The following is a 17,371-nucleotide window of genomic DNA, read 5'->3' on the forward strand; positions in this document are numbered from 1 at the left end:
TCACCCGGCTGTGTAACCTATTGCGTTCCGATTGCTCCCATGCAATTAGTGCCCTTTTTGTCCTCACTTCAATAACAGCGTGATTATGGAGACTTCAGGAGTATTTGCAGCATCCAACAGCTGTTGTCTCGGGGACTACCGGCTGAATGACAAAAACATGTTTTCTCTCAGGATTTCACTTCCCTGCCTGCCTCTTGTAATTATTATGTTTTATTTGGTTTGATGACGGGGTCTTGTTTTTAGTGTGCCTGTGATTAAGATATTCAAAGGACTCCTTGGAGTGTGTCACAGTCATTTTCTTTCGTTTTCTTCTTCTTTTTTTTTTTCTTTTTTTTATCAATCTCGACTTTTGATTTGTTTCCCTCGGAGCTCAGATTGGATGAGGAATCAGAAGTTAACCTGTCATTGTCTCACTAAGAGACCGACTGTTTTATTTTATTTTTTTACTTTAATTTTGGGATGGTTTTGTTAATGCCTGAAAGCTATGTACATGCGACCAAATGTAAGAATTAAAATTGTTGGTTTAATTTTGATAAAAATGGGTTAGGATCTGCAAGTAACTAGAGTTAGGCTAATCCTGCTAATTTATTAACCATATAACATTTAAATAAATTAAATTGTGTATTTTGCTTTTTAATAATAGTAAGTAGTGTCAAAAATAAGCATAACATCTCAACATTTCTGTTGACGTAAAGTATACATTGCGTGTCAATAGCAGCCCAAATAATTCACACACAAAGACATCAAAACAAATTACTCCATAAATTAAGTCATGTGCAATAAAGTGGACTTAGACTTGCAAAAGGTGTTAAGAAGGATCAGTAACATTTCAGGCAAAATAAGAAAGAGAGAGGGAAAGAGAAAGAGATTTTTAATTTGATTCAAGTTGAGTGATGGACCAGATTATTTAAACAATTTTGCTTCATCTGAAACAAACTGACAGTTTCCTAGGCTGTGCATATGGGATAATTTTAAAATCAATCCTTATTTCTTCATCAGATTTTTATCAAGACCCAGTACATTTACCATTCATCTTTCCTTTAATTGTATGAAGATTTCCATTTTTCACATTGCTGAAACAAACAGCCCCACGTCATGGTGTTGCCACTTCCATTCTTCACAGCTGGCATGGTGTTTTGGTTGTGATGTGCAGGTCCTTCTCCAAACTTCCTCAACTGTTATTGCAGAGAACGATGTTGGTGTCATCTGACTATTTTCTCCCGCTCATTCACTTGTTCAATTGTTTTGCCACAAACTTTAAATGAACTTCAATATGTTCTCTCTTCAGAAATGGAGACTTGTGTCAAAACCAATCATTAGGGGCATTAGGTTTAAGTGTTTTATATATTTATTTTTTTAGCCAGATCAGGTCAAGAAATATAGCAGGGGATTTTAACTATATCACTCTATTTGCTTTTGCAATTTCTTCATGTGTGCAGTAAAATCGACCTTTGTTGCCTTAGTAACACCCCTTTTTTTTTTACATAAAATTAAATTTTGACTTATTTAGAATGATTTCTTTGCATATGCACAACCAGAATTGTTACCAACATATGGACACGTATGCTGCGCATAAATAGTGATATCACAGCTATTAACATATATCAAATATTTCCCAATATTTAATTGGGTAAGCATAAATTGCATTGTTTCAACAAATATATTTTGTGACTCTGATTTAAAATTTCCTTTTCTTTCATTTTCTGTTTTAATTGTTTAAATTGACAACGACATGCACAAATTGCAACAAATACTTTCTATTTAATTCTAATTCCCTTCCCTACGTTTCTCCTAATGCAAATTGCTCCCCCGTTTCGCTTGCTGTCCAATCTGCTTCATTGTGAGAGGAAGTTATTTTTATTGTCGGTGTCAGCTGATCATTGATTTCTTAATTACACGTTTTCCCTTGAGGCTGTGACAACTGATATACTGTACAAGGCCAATGGTGAAGGGGGAGTCTTTCAGTCTCTTATCCATGACTTATGGCTAAGTTGACTCTCTCAGATAGCTCTCTTTTCTCTGCCAATGGCTTTTCAACACAACAAACACTCAAACACGAGTATCATCTTTCTCCCAAGAGAACACAGAGACGCTCAGAATGTGGTGGCAGTCTGTGGAAACGCTTTCATTGCTGACAACCAAGAGCAATAAAACACCCTGTGCTGCATGTTGCAACAAACCATTTTCTTTCCTTTTTTTGATGCTTTGAGGTGGTTATGGTCATTGGAAACATGATGGTGTGTTTGTGTTGCATCAACAGATTTACTAAAGCTTTAAGAGATTGAAAGTATTGATAAGTGAAAATGGCAAAAAGCAATGCTGGACCGTTTCAGTAGCCCAAGTGCACAAACAGAGAAACTGTACTTCATAGGTCCAGTTCAGTCCACATAATTATTTAAAATGTAGCACTTAATTAATTTTTGCTATAGATTTTAATTTGAAATCACAAATTAAATTTAATTTGGGACTATTTGCCATTTTGATGCATTCCCTAGTTTGAAATGTGACTAGTTTTTATTCTGATCATGTAAAAACATGATATACCAAGGGACTTAATTCTGTCTTCACTTCATACTCATCAACATTTCCAAATAACTAGCTCTTGATTTTGAAAAAAAAAAAGAAAAAAACATTTTGTCTTTCTTTCATGTTAATGAAAACAGATTGACAGCCACGTGAAAAAATAGACCTGTGTCTTTTCTCATAAATTTGGGCATATGACTATTTAACATCAAATTGAACAATACAAGCATATTCAAGTAAAAATAAATAAATAATAAAAACTGAAGAAAATACCTGTAAAATCTATTAAAAAAAACAAAAAAACAGTACATCTCCAAATCTGTTTCTACATACAAAGGCTAATGGCAACTACTGTCACATGACATGCACATGATTACCTTACTAGTCAGGATTTAAATGGAGCTTTACCCTGTTTAAAAACTCACATACCTAATTTGATGCGCTCCTGACTGTTGAAGTGAGAGTGAACATTTGCGGCAGCTTTTGAATCTGGTAAGAGAATCAGAGAAGTACTGAAGGAATCTAAAACCGACAATCCCTTTGTGTGGAATATAGTGTATAAGTGGAAGACATTCAAAATGACTGTTTTCATAACCAGTTCTGGCCATTCATGACAATTCACCTTGATAGCAGACCGCAAGATCTCAAAATGTCACTTCTCAAGTACTTTCAGTAAAGACTAGAGGAAAGGCTACCTATTCATAACCAAGGTGTCTTAACCTTTTTCTCATTTGCGATACAAGTTTTCTTATTTGTATTTAATGATTAAACCAATGTTCAACTTTGATATTTGTATGTAGTTAAATTACTTTCTATTCTAGAGATAAACAAAAGAGATTAGACACTGACATGTGACTGTTTCTTTGGCATGACTTTATATCAAGTTAAGATTAATGATGTCTAAGAGACAAAACTGTGAGCAGATGTAGGATGAGACAGAAATCGATATGCAATGGGCAACTACTTTACCAGTATTTGTTCTGAAGAATTATAGAAAAGACTCCAACTAACCACTAGCTGTAGCTTTGCTTTCTGGCTTACAGTAACCGTGAAATAAGGAGTCCATGAGCTGCCAGGTTTGAAAAGGTGTGTTTATGTCACACATCAACTCAGAAGCATTCCATTGTTAAGATTTATGAGGTTCATTACCTTTGTTTGGAATACTGTTTAAAAAAATGGGAGGAATAGTCTAATCTTGCCAACTTATCTCAGCGTTAGGTGTCTAAGTTGCAGAGTCTGTTCAGCCACATCAGCAAGATCACAGAGTGCCTGCATAGGAACGTTGTATACCAGAGATGGCACCTCTGATAGGAGGCGAGCATACTGAATTTGGCAGTGTTACATCAGGGACTGCTATTCACTTTCTTCTGAGTGCCATTTGGAAACTCAAAAAAAAAAAAAAAAAGGGTTCAGGGCATTTTTCCAGTTACATAGCACCGGCCCCAGTGAGGAGACAATGAGACCCAGACAGGCTTAGGACTCCAGAAGCCATTCCTCTCTCAATGGGAACATGTCTTGGACAGACACTCCAGTAGTTTTGTCTTGTATGTTGTTATCTGCGCTAGCTGCAGAGCGGAGGGGGTCCATGCCAGGCGAGGGTCCGCAGGGACCGTTGGAATAGCTGGGGCTGGAGGAAGTTGGTCGAGGTCCAGTGGGGCGATCTGGGCTTGGTGACAAGCCAAGCTGTCTACTGCAGGGACGCTGGGAAAATGTAAATAAGAGTCTGATAAGGCCTATTGTTTTCATTCCATTCTCATCCCAGCTGAATGACCTGCTCCCCAGCCACAGAGTGTTTTATCTTGAGAGAGGGAGGGGAAAAAATGGAACGGGTGGGGGTGTGAGAGATTTAATAGCCCCCATAGGAAAATAAAAATAAACTCACTGGACTCTTCTGTTGTTTGAGCTAATTCCTCAGATTGCGATGTCCTACTTTGAAATTTCACTTAAAACTTTAGGAAGATCAAGAAAACCTGTCAAAAATAATGATATTTGCTCAGGAGTCAGATGTGATGGTATTATCTGACATAAGCTGTTGTTCTCTGTCAAACCCAGTGTGGATCAACGTCTGACGTTCTCTGTCAGAATTTGACAGTAATAATTATGTTGCTATTGAACAGTATTTCCATTGGCATCACTGATTTCTCCTGAGAAAAGAGACATGCATTTTAACAACTGAAATAACTTTCCCTCTATTAATCTGAATTCTTGCAGGAAAATAGGCTGTGCAAGGACAATTTGAAAAAAGCCAGACTTCTGACTCACGGTTTTTTTTTTTTTTTTTTTGTAAGCATGCTTGCGCAAAAGTTGTTCTGTTTTCTCCAAACCCCTTTTTTGGTTTCCTGTTTTTGTCTGCACCTAGTCGGACGGTGAAAGGTGTTTTGAGAGTTATTTTGTGGACTAATCTGGGAGTCATTATTCACCTCGCTCAGGTGGAAGCTCAGGGAGGACAGCAGTGCATTCCAGCTGTGGTCTCTCGCATTGGAGGACTTGACAGGTCGAGTCTGGTCCAGCGAAGGGGATGTAGGGAGCGAGGGAGCGGCGGTTCTCCCGGGAGGGAGGAAGCAGGGAGGGGGAGGACTGGAGTAGAATGGGAGCTGGCACCGTATTATCTCCAACTGTTGGTGCATTCCTTAATGATCAAGTGCTGGAGAAGCATCTGCTATGAGAGTGTGTGTGCATAGAGAGGGAGCATGTGTGTGTATACAACACATGCCTGATATGTTTGTTTAATTCTTCTTTATACAGCTTGAAAAATATGATTTTTCTTTTGTTTTGGGGGGGGGCAGTCAAGCTCTGTTATGGTTCTGTCTGTGTTCGAGGGAGTTTGTTGTTCTGGGAGAGGAAGCTGTCTCACCCAGGGGTGACGGGCAGGGAAGAAGGGCTGATCTTTGCTACTCCCGCTGCCCTTAACCCCTGTTTTAAGATCTGTGATCTCTGTGCCACGCTGGGAGTTAACACACACAGAACACACAGGCTTTCCTCCCTCCCTCCCCCAGGGTCAAGGGGACAAACTGTGAGTTGGGAATTGGAAAGTCAATAAAGCAGAAGTAATGTTATAATGACCCTGACTTGAAGATGTCCCATTGACCCCCATCATACATGGAGGAAGTGGACAATCAAACAAAACGGCGACTCTGCTTGATCTCCCGAAAAGTCATCCTTAAACAAGGTCACGAGAACTGCTGACCCCCTGTTACTCCCCGTTCCTCTGAAGTCTGCGTGTTTGTCAGACGGAACCAAGACTGTTTGCTTTGTGGAAGCGGGCAAGAAATGTAACAGGCAGATAAAAGGAAACAACAATTGTACACATCCTCAACTGAATAAATCTTCCCTGTGTTTGATGTCAAGAATGATAATGGTAGACCAGAAGAGTCCTGTATATTGCATGTGAAAGTCCCCTGATTTAGCTTTCTTACTGCTTTTGGTTCGGGATTTTGTGCTGAACAAAAAAAAATTTGGGGAGGGGGGCGGGGAATTTCACACACACCTGGTAAAATGTTTGTTTTTGTTTTTTCTGACAAAAAAATCAAGACTATAATGAAGTATTTCAAAAATTTTCCTCATGTTTTATGCAATATATCCTGTATTATTCACATTACTTCACAAATACCTGACATCTTAAAGGGCTGTGGAGTCTTTTTAGACTCAAAAGTACTTTACAGTTACAAAACTGAAAACACGTCAGTTACGAAGCATCCTCAAAAAAAATTCAAAATAAATAAAAATGTTCGCCTGACATGAATTGTTCATACTTGGAAAATAATTCTTAATATAATGGCATACTGGACTTGCATGGAGTCTAACTCTTAAGTTTGTCGAAGGAGTGGCTCCAAGTGGAGGGATGGAGCCTTGCCTGTGCTGCTGGTATTTGATGGGAACAGGCTGAACCCGGTACAGTGCAGAGATGGTGGAGGCCTGGGTCAGGCAGCCCAGTATGTTCTTTATCAGCTCCACCAGCGACAGAATGGCAGATTGCAGCCATTCCTCCTCTGATTCATTGTGTCCTGGACAAATGTTAATTGTTTTCATCATTGGCAGCTATGTGAACGTTTGGACGTACCCAGTCTCACTCCTTGCCTCCCACTTAATGTGCGTCTCTGCCCTTACGCTATCACCACAATGCCGTGTTCCCTCCTCGCTCCACCCTTGGCTCGTCTTTTAACAGGCAGCTGCAGTCCTTTTAATGTTTCCCATCAAATAAAACACCATTATTTCATCTCATACCTTGACTTTACGGTTAGGAGAATAGATTTATAGCATCCACGGAGGTGTAAAGCAGAAGCTATGTCCTATATCCGTCCGTCTATTGTCGATATCCACTTACACATCCAAATCACAAATGCTGAAAATGGTTTTCAAATGCTCTCTTTTCTTTTTGTTTCAGAATCTTCATGCATGGAGAAACTTCTTTCTAAAGACTGGAAAGAGAAGATGGAGAGGCTCAACACCAGTGAGTTACTGGCAGAAGTTAAAGGTAGGAATCACGAAAGCAAAGCTATCTATTCAGCTTTCTTATGGTATTCTGTTTTATCAGAATACAACAACCGACATAAAAAGATGTGGTTGTCATGTGGCAAATTATAAAAAGGTTTGAGGGATAAAAATACTGTCGCTTATAACAGAAATGAAACTAAGGCTCTTGGCTGCCTTCATCACTGATGCCTCTTCTCCCTTACTTTTAGTTCAAATGCACAACTCTAGCCTATTTTGTAGGCTTCCTTAAAATGTCCGGCCCATTGCAAAAATCTGATCGTCAGCGCTTCAGCGTTACCCCCAAACACTGCACACCTACGCCAAAAACAAAAAAATAAAATAAAAAAAATGAGCCCTTCTTACTCTGCTCTGGTTTGTATAGAGGTTTTGTGCAATTCCTCTAACTGTTGAACGCCAAAGCGTGTTTCATGTAAACAGAGCACGGCTAAGCTGAAAGGAAAAGAGACGACAGTCAGATAGGAGAGGAGAGTAGACGGTACGGAGACCCGAACAGCCTTCTCCTCGCTGAACTCGTGTTACAGTGGAATGTCTCGACTATTAACCGTGAACGCCCTGTACGGCGTGCTGGGAGCACCGCAGCAGAGCAGCCAAGCACTCCCCCAAAATTTCTGTTTATGACAGGGTGAGCTGAAGGTGGGCTGAGGATGGGCAGGGCTCCTGCTTACTCCTTAGCACTGACTGTTACTGAACGCAGGCATGTTTATGTTGAACAGGAAAGCTGAAAACCAGCTGGGTGATAGCACCAGGCTGTCACTGGCTCCTGCCAGTGAGTTTCTGTGAACCACATTTTTTTTTGTTTAATTTTATTTTTCTAAGCAATAAATTTAGGTCACATTACTATGATTATTATTAATAATGGTAGTAGTAGTACTATCGCCATAGGTCGAATTAATCAGTTGCAAATATAATATGATTGCATGGTTATCAATTTCAAGCTTTGCAGCTTTTTTTTTATATTTCACACTAGACAAAATTTATATATTGCCCTATAAATAGCATGTTTTTTTTTCTTATTTTTAACTGACCTTATTTATGGCAGATAAACTGATCATTTAATGAAATTTGAACTGTTTTGGAATCTTTAAGATAAATTGTGACAACTGTTCTATTAGCAATATATAAAAAGCAAAACACTTATTTCCCAAAATAAATGATTTAATCGTGTTCAACATTTTTTTATGGAGGTCGACAAATCTTTTCCTTGTGCCTTGGCAGATTTCTTATAATTTTTAATGATGCCAACCAAGCAAGAATTATGTTTGAGATGTGACTTTAAAGTACATCCACAGATGTGCCACAATTTATCTCAGATCAATTAACATGAACATATCAGAAAGAACTAGAAACACTTTCTAGCAAATATAAATAATTATAGAAATTCTAACTGACCTAAAACCAGTTAATGCCAGTGAGAAAAAAAGTCTTCTTTTTTTATGTAATTGTTTTGTTTCATATGTATTTTGAAATACCTAATGAAAGTAAATTAGTCTAACTTTCCAAATCTAAAAGGACTTCCTCAGGTAATCTGCACATGGGAACTGCAAACGTAAGGCTGTTGCTTAGCTTTATTAAATTACATTTTCTCCACTTGGTGAGAAATGCAAAATCAGCTGTGGAATGGTTAAATATTTGCTGGCAATAACCTTAATGAACTAAAGGGTAAATCATGGCTTGGTAAGCTAGATTCATTGTGCCTGTGCTCGTGCACTGTATGCCAGGACAGATCAAAGAGCATGGTGTAAAATGTTTAAAATGATTTAGCCTTTTGAAATTTGGTGTTAAATTACAGGCAGGGCATTTGTGCTGTTTGATGAATGGGAATGGAAAGGTTACTTGGTGGTCTGTAAACAGGTAGGGAGCCTGATAATAAACACTATGGCCTCTGTGTGTTGATGAGTTATGGAGACAGTCTATACACCACAGTTACAAATATAAATGCTTCTCCTATCACAGAGGCAGCCTTAGATTTTTAATTAGCATGCCATTTCATATGACTGTAGACATTTCAAAGGGCTGCTTTGTGTTCACCCTTACAAATGTCTCTCTCTCTGCGTTTGATGTCTGCCTGATGTAAATACGGGCAATTAAAAAGAAGCCCAGGGTTGGAGATGCACAAGGTCTGCCTAATTAAAACACAAACAAAGGTACCAAGCAGAAAACACCTTATGATTAAGATCTAAAGTGTTAACGATGAATCACAGGTTCCATTAACTGCTACGTTAAAATGAGTACAAAAGGCAAACATGCCTGTAGGTTTTAAAATAAACAGAAGATAGTAGGAAATAAAGGATAACATGCAAATAGAGAGCACAGTGCCCAGTGGCAGAGTGGCCTTGTATCTTTTTATGTAGATCGCTCTGTGATTCCTTGGCCTATTATTCAGGGCAAAATTTAAGCTTCCTCCTGACAATGTTCTATCAAAACCTTGAAAGCCACATAATTGTGTTCTTGCAAAAGCGTGCAATGGAATCTTGCTGGTGTGGAAACAGCTGTTTTGGTCCAGTTCCTAGAAGACAAAGCAAAAAAAGAAAATCAAATAGTGTGATAGAATTTGACCCCAAGCTTTTCTCAAGAAAAGAGAGATTCTTTCAGAACGGCTTTGTTCCAACATGCCCCAAATGCTTTATTCTGCTGAAGTGAACACGCACGTACAGTAAACAAACAATGCAGGACAATTGTATCAGCAGCATCAGAGATCGCTTTTTGAGCTCTGCTAACCCAACTATTTACCTCTTAGAGATGACAGAAGTATAATTATGGCTTATTGTTGTGTGGGTGTATCGCTGCATAAAGTGCTGGTTTTCATGCTATTTAGAGTCAGTGTAAAACAAGCAACATGATCCCATGCTTAAGGTAGATATGTAGGATTGTGCTACTGAGGGTTAATGATTTCAAATCTCCATGTGCCTTGTCTTGCGAGCTTCTGAAGCTTGGTATCAGTGCGGCCGTGCAAAGGAACGTTTGTGAGGGAGCATTAGTAGCGGATTTCTTTTCAACTGTTTGTTTTCATACCTTAGCTTAGCTGTCAATCTGCAGGAACGATGAAATCTTCTGAACAAAACCACAGAGGAAGAAAAGGGAGGCTGGCTGGAAGGGCTCCAAACCACACAAAGTGATAATAGATGGCAAGGTGGATCGAGCGCTTGAAAAGAAGTAGGCCACGAAAAAGAGTTCAGATGTGGATACTCAGACGCAACATTTATATTTATAGAAATACATTACCCCCCCATTACGTGGAGCACAGTAGGACATTTATAATAAATAAGGCACATGCTGTGTTAAATGTATACAAATCTAGTGTTCAGTAGTAGATAAGTCCCCGTCTGTTCCAGGCTTAAGGTTCATACTCAACAGAGCTGTTTAAGTTTCCCTGCTGAGTGCCTGCTTACTGCCCTCACTTAAAAACAAACAAACAAAAAAACAAACAACGTAAACACACATTCTGCTCAGGCATCTAGACAAACTAAGGGGAAATTAGTAGCTGCAACTGTATTACAGTGTGAAACTGTAATAAGTTCCTTGGAATTTGTAAAAAAAAAAAAAAAAAAAGAATGGAAGGGGAAATAAAAACGCTCACTACAGTACGCTATAGCGTTGCAATGGCAGCTTGAATTCTGAAGCAGAAAAATCAAGGCTACTGCGCTGTCACAATCAATTTGAGGATGGTTTCTACATGACAGTGGTCGGGTGCGCGCAGACAGCCCTGCGGCGGGCAGATAAGTGGAAGCTCTTTAGGAGGAGAACAGAGGGCAGGGCAGGGTGGCTGCCGAGACGGATTTGATGCTGGCCCTACCTGCGCTGGCCACACTGCTGCTCAGCCAGAAAGGAGCCCACTGTGTGAACACAGAGCCTGCATTGTTGAGAAGTCTCACCTCAAAAACATGCACATACGCTGTAATTCTTCATGGATGCAGATGCACCGCAAACGTCAACTCATGTACGCCTTAGAAACATGTTTAATAAAGAATTATAGATTCCAAATGGTGGGTTTATTTTATCTATGTAATCTATTTCATTTATATCTACTCAAATAGATGAAAAAAAATAAAAAAAATTACGCAAATAGCACAAAACTGTATCTGTCTGGTTGCTCCGTTCAAAAAAAAAAAAAAAAAATGCCTCAGTTAGCATTTTCTCCACAACACTTCAGTCAACTGTTTGGCCTGTGCACTCAGGTGAAATATGAGCCACAGTAAATCATTATTCCTCAGGCCACATTTGCCAGATGAATGCATGGGAGTGTTAGACTGTGTGTTTTTCTCCTCTAATGAATTGAGGAATTTAGCTTGTGGCAATGGAGGTAAAGAGAAAAAAAAAAGGTAGTTCCATGCCTCTGTATGTTTGTATACATGTGTAACAGGGACAGAATTCAGTGGTTCGAGGCAGTTTGTTCACTTTGAGAGCCCTTTGGATCCTAACGTACCAGAAGATTTTACCGGCAATTTATACATGGATGGATGAATGGATGGATGGAAGGATGGATGAATAAATAATGTTATATATTTAGGTAATTATGTATTTTCTTTTCTGAAATCTGGAAAAATGCTTTCTCTTTTTGTGTCCATGGTGTAATATGTCACATTTCTTAGCACTTCAGACTGATTTTTTTTTTTTTAAGTTTATTTGATAGGGACAGACACACATTGACATAGACAAACTGAATAAAACAGCAGTCCCATGTTTGCATCATGGTGCAGTAGCAACAGCTAATTTGCAGCACTTGTCCTTAGATGGGCTTTTAAAAAATAACTCTAAAAATTGAAATGATAATCAGTTAAAATAGCACAACATAATATATACAAACAGCGAAATGTAAAACATCAAAAATGGGTACAGGTCTGTTTTTGACATAACCAGAGTTTTGTTTGATTTTTGAACGTTCTAAAACTGGTTACAGACCTTAAATAAACAGGAAGTGAGTTCCAAGTTGTAGATCCTCTCACAGACAGAGCACTTTGAGCAAAGGTGGTTCTTCGAAAGGGAACCTTACAATTTCCATCCAAAGCTGCTCTGGTAGATCTCCTGTTGCCCTGCAGTCTCTGTATACAATTGCTTAATAGTGTTGGTGCAAGTCCATTTAAACACTTAAAAATCAATTTTAAAACAATATAATTTAGAAAATTTGTAAAATCCAAAATGCCAAATTTAACCAAAATGTGACAGTGGTGGAATCTATTCGGCTTTTGATATAAAACCTTTAAGGCCCGATTATACAGACTTGCTAGTGTTTTGAGTGTAGTTTGATTAGTCTGAGACCAGACAGTAGCTCCGTAGGTAAAATGTGAGAGGATCAGTGAATTTAAAAATATCTCTGCACAGTGAAGTGTCAAACAATGTCTAATAATTTTAAAACAATTTATATTCGATCTAACAGTTTTGCAGATTTTTATCAACATGGCTCCTAAAATTTAACTGAGCATCCAGAATTATTCCTAAATATTTCTCTTGTGATACTTGTTCAATAGGGTCCCCATTGATCTGAATATTCAAGGACTGTAATGATGTTTTCTTAATTGAAAAACAAATACACTTTGTTTTCCTTATATTGAGAGTTAAGCAAGAATCCTTTAGCCATGTTGATAATCTCTGCAGACTGTTCTGAAGTTTTTCACTAACAACAATACCGCTTTGGTCCGATGTATAAACAACGGTGTCATCAGCATACATTTGCAGATTGACTTCAGGACAAATTTCAGGAAGACTATTAACATATAAACTGAAAAGGACCGGACCTAAGATGGTTCCTTGTGGAATCCCTGTTACAATTTTACAGAAGACAGATTTGCTGTTATTAATGACAACACATTGTTCACGATCTTCCAAATATGATTTAAACCAAGACAATGACCGTTCTGAGAAATTAAATGATGAAAGCCTTTTGATCAGTACATTGTGATTCACCGTATCAAAGGCCTTTTTCAAATCAAGAAAAACTGCACCAGTAATTTGTCCCTTGTCAAGTGATTGTTTACCCTTTTCAAGCAACAAACTTACAGCGGTCTCTGTAGAATGTGTAAATAACATACTCAGGCCTCTTCATTGCACACAACCTTCAGTTCTTCTAGAAAGGTAGTCTTCTTGCAGGGAAAGAAATTAATAAATTCTGACCTCCATTTACTTATTCAGTTCACTTGTACTATTCATTTTCATACATTCCATTGCAAATGAAAATGCTTTTATATCATTTTTTCTTTTACTTTTAATCTCTCTATTTGTAAGGGTTAAAGGTTGGGGTTTCAAATGATATTTTATTGTTTGAAAAAAGGAAACATTTTTGCTTTTTGCTTTTTCTGTCATAGTTCATAATTCTTGCCAAATTGAGTTTGTGCAAGTATTTTTTCTTTTTCCTTATGCTTATTTCACCAGCCTATAGGTTAACAGCTTTGTTACTCCTTCAACATCTGATTAAAACATCTCTATGATATTCAAGATGCTGTCTCGGCACTTTTAGGTAACTTTTCTAAGGAAAATCATTCACCTCACGAGGTCAGAGGGTTTCTGCAGAGTAAAGAAAACAAAGATCTATGGATAAGCATAGTAATGTCTTTTTAGGTGCTTGAACAACTATGCAGGTGATGATGTTGATTCCACCTGACCATAGTTAATAGATATTCTGGTCACAGTTGCTTGAGATTTCTGCTGTTTTTCCTCCTTCGATCTTCTGATCAGGATTAGATTCAAACTACAGCCATTGTTGATACACTTATTCAACAACGACAACTACCTGAAAGACTGCGGCTAAATCTCCTCTGCACAAACCAGGAAAATAAGCCAATTCTGATGAATTTATCAGTTGTGTTGGTCCTGTGAATAAATACTCTTTGAAAAGAACAAGATAACATCTAGCTCCTAATTTACTTCCAAGGATTTGCAGATAGTAAGCCTTTTGCCTTGATCGCTGTTTGGCAGGCGTTCATACGAGCGGGAGCTTGAAAACTGAGCATTCTCTATATTTTCAGGGTGCAAAGGTCAGATTTCTCATTACAATATATAAATAAAGGCTGTGAGCGATAAATAGAAAGACATGGATAGAGAAAAGTTTTGTTTTACATATCTTTGTCACCAGTGTTTGTGCTGCCTTGTGTACGTACATGATCTTCAGACGTGCTAGACTGACCAGTTTTTATTTATGTTGTAAAGAGTTACGTATGGATTTACTTTAACTAGTGAAAAAGCAGATAAAAAGTTTTTGTGTTGGGTTTTTCTTTATCTCGTTCTTCTTCTTTTTCTGAATATGAGCATGAGGGTCATTGCATTCCCTCGTGGCGTAATGTGCTTAGGTCAAGCCTGTATCTTGTCTTTGATGAAGTACCTGGTCCAGTGTCACGGATAGACAGTTAAGTGCTGGAGCTATTACATTAGCATAATTATACTGTAGAGCAAAGCTTCCTCTATCATCAAAATATTAGTCTCCATCAGCATTCAGCACGACCAGCAGAAGTGCCTGCTTATTAATAACCACTCCAAGTACCAATTGGAAAATGCATTTCAAAACTGGAGATGAACAGGTAACATGGTGAAGCAGCAAGGAGCCTGTAAATATTCAGATTCATGTCAGTTTAAGTAGTTTCAACCATATTTATGATAAGATCAGTGAGAGACTGACGATAACCACATGCCTGTAACATGCACTCACTGACCATTTGAGGATTTTTTGTAATTCATCATGGCATGAATTCAACAAGTTGTTGGACAAAGATCCCAGTTCATACTAACTATGAGCAACCCACAGTTGCAACAGATCTTTTTAACTGCAAATCCATGATGTCAATCTCCAAGCTTCTCAAAGGTGATCTATTGAGCTGTGATCTAGTGACTGTGGAGGCCAACAGAGTACAATTAACCCACCATGTTCAGGATAAGTTGATTTTTGTGGTACGGTGCAAAGTCCTACTAGAAGTAGCCATGATAACATTGGCTGCCCTGCAGCCATAAACTGATAGAAATAGTCAGCAACAATTCTTAGAGTGACATCTATGCAGTGTCAGATTGACAGAAGTTTTCCAAACTGCTACTGCCTAAAATCAGAGAAGCTGTGAAAACTGTGACGTTAGTTTCCTGATTTTAAATAACAGGAGTGGTACCCAGCATGGTCTTCTGTTGCCGAGGCGTGCTGCCTTAACGTTCAACATGTTGTTTAGTCACAGATGATATTTTACATACCATGCTCGTAAAGAGTGGAAATTTAAGCTGATGTTGCCTTTCAATCAGCTTGTTCTGCCCATTCCCTTCTGATATTACGGAGTGATTTTCTTTGACACAACTGCAATTAGCTTGATATTTTCTCTCTTACTGTATCACTCTCTGGAAACCCATATATATTTGTGCATGAAAATATCAATGGAGCAATAGTTTCTGAAATACTCAGACCACCTAGATAATCTAAATCCCCTTTATTTGTCATTATGGTACTCAATTTAAACCTCAACTGGCCTCCTTTACTGCATCTAGAGGCTTAAATGCATCGAATCGCTGCCATGTTAACAAGAAACTGAACAGGTGTGCCTGATAAAGTGACATGTGAGTGTAGTGTGAGTGTACAGTAGGCAAGCACAGAGAGGAAGTGCTGACGTGCCCGAGAATCACTGCGTCTGCTTGTTAATGAGATTTTATTGGCAAGATTAACAGCCTTTGTGTCATAACAGAGGCAGCAAGCCAGGTGAAACAGCTGTTGCTCATATTGTCTCAGTTGTAGGACACAGAAACATGTTAACATCATGTTACTGGAAACACATATGGCCTCGCAGCAACGCCACACAGGTTAAAAGGGCTGTTAAAATGTGTAGTTACGGTTGTTTTTTTTTGTTTGTTTTTTTTCAATGTGCTTTCCTTATAGGAAAATAGAGAGAGAAATATTGGTATTATCTTTGATGTTATCCGCTTTTGTTAAAGTTGCATTCATTGACCGAGGTTTAAGGGTAGAAAAAAAAGGAAACAATTTTCTTTGAAAGCTATAGAAGGTGCCAACAGATGCAACTTGCATTGACTCAACCGACCTCTTTGCGTTCGCCGCAAAAAGCACGAACAAAGGGTCAGCTGACTGCAACATTCACGCACGTGCATATAATTCAGAGACCTCCACTTTTTATTGCAGAGTTGCATGTGTTCACACACGTTTTGGCAGACAGTGAAAACGGGGAGCCTCAGCACTCCTGGCATTCAAGCTATGTGTAGTGTGGACACAGCTTTGTGCAATTTCTGCATTTGGAAAAGTCCTAATTTTTTTAGGGTGGGTTCTTCGGCATATGGAAGCATCCACAATAGCTAACTGATAGGAAGACAAAGAAATTCCAGTCTTCTGCTGCTAAAAAAACTCAATTCAGATCGGGTCATAATAGCTCAGCTGCCTTGACCAAAGGAAGGCGAGAGAATAGGGTGCCTTGTGATTTTCCCCCTTTTCGCCCTCACCCTCCCCTCACTTTTCTTCTTCTTTTTTTGTGCCTGAATCTTTTATCTGTGTTATTCATTCAAGACTCTTCAAAGTAACAAGCCTCCTTCTTTTTCCCGGTACTGGACTTGGAACCCAAATTAGAGACTGCTTGATTAGAGCGGAGAGGAGGGAGCCAAGAGAGAGGAAGATGTGGGTATTGAACAAAACAAATCGCACCCCTACAAAGTGCCTTTTATCCAAAGACCCCAAGGCTCAAATACCCCCATCCCTACCAGAGCAACCGTGGCTCTGCTTGTTTTTCTCTTATCATTTATTTAGTCCCTCGTTGATGTTTTCTGTCCCCCTTTTATGACATCGGGAGAAGGCAGGAATCTCAAAAGGTGAATCTTGAATGGTCTGAAACTGGTCAGCATGACCGCTTCCTGCCTTCCGTGAATCAGTCTGGATTTTTTTTTTTTTTTTTTTTTTTTTTAAGTAGACCCAATAAAACACAGGGAAAAGTCCTGGTGCTGTTTGGCCACTCACTCCTGGGTTCTGTTTCAGGGCAGGATCATCCTACAAGGCCTCAGTCCTTCTACCAGGCAAATGTCAAGACATGTTAGGTCTGGCCTGGCTTCTGGGGTTTATGTAGCGCTAAAGCATCTCTAAGCTGTCTGTCTGCCATCGGAAGCGCAATGTGAGGAGACATGTTAACAGGCAGACCCCAGCCCCACTGCTGTTAAAAGCCATGCAATATGTAGGAAAACTGCCTCTTTTGTCAGCGGCCTGGTGAGACACAGACCACGGCTCTCCTCTTCTGTACCACCCAATAAAAGTTTTATCTGCATTTTAAAGCTAATCCATAATTTAAAGCGGGAAGAAAGAGATTTTAACACAAACCAGTCAAAAAAAACAAAAAAACATATGGATTTGATTTTATATCCAGCTCTGTAAAAAAATTCTCCAAGGCTTGTCAGGTTTATT

General features: G+C 38.8%; 1 protein-coding gene across 2 annotated transcripts in view; it reads left to right on the forward strand.

Moving 5' to 3' along the window:
- The window catches only part of sox6 (SRY-box transcription factor 6), a 140,233-nt gene that overhangs the window by 61,853 nt on the left and 61,009 nt on the right, over positions 1-17,371 (forward strand). For both annotated transcript variants that reach the window (XM_088004270.1, XM_014993554.2), the window contains one exon: positions 6,908-6,997. In XM_088004270.1, the coding sequence (XP_087860396.1) occupies positions 6,908-6,997 (90 nt within the window). The remainder of the gene's footprint in view (positions 1-6,907; positions 6,998-17,371) is intronic.

The sequence above is a fragment of the Poecilia mexicana genome, unplaced genomic scaffold (genome assembly GCF_051168715.1).
Source record: "Poecilia mexicana isolate PSO_F unplaced genomic scaffold, ASM5116871v1 scaffold_3, whole genome shotgun sequence".
Taxonomy (NCBI): Eukaryota; Metazoa; Chordata; class Actinopteri; order Cyprinodontiformes; family Poeciliidae; genus Poecilia; species Poecilia mexicana.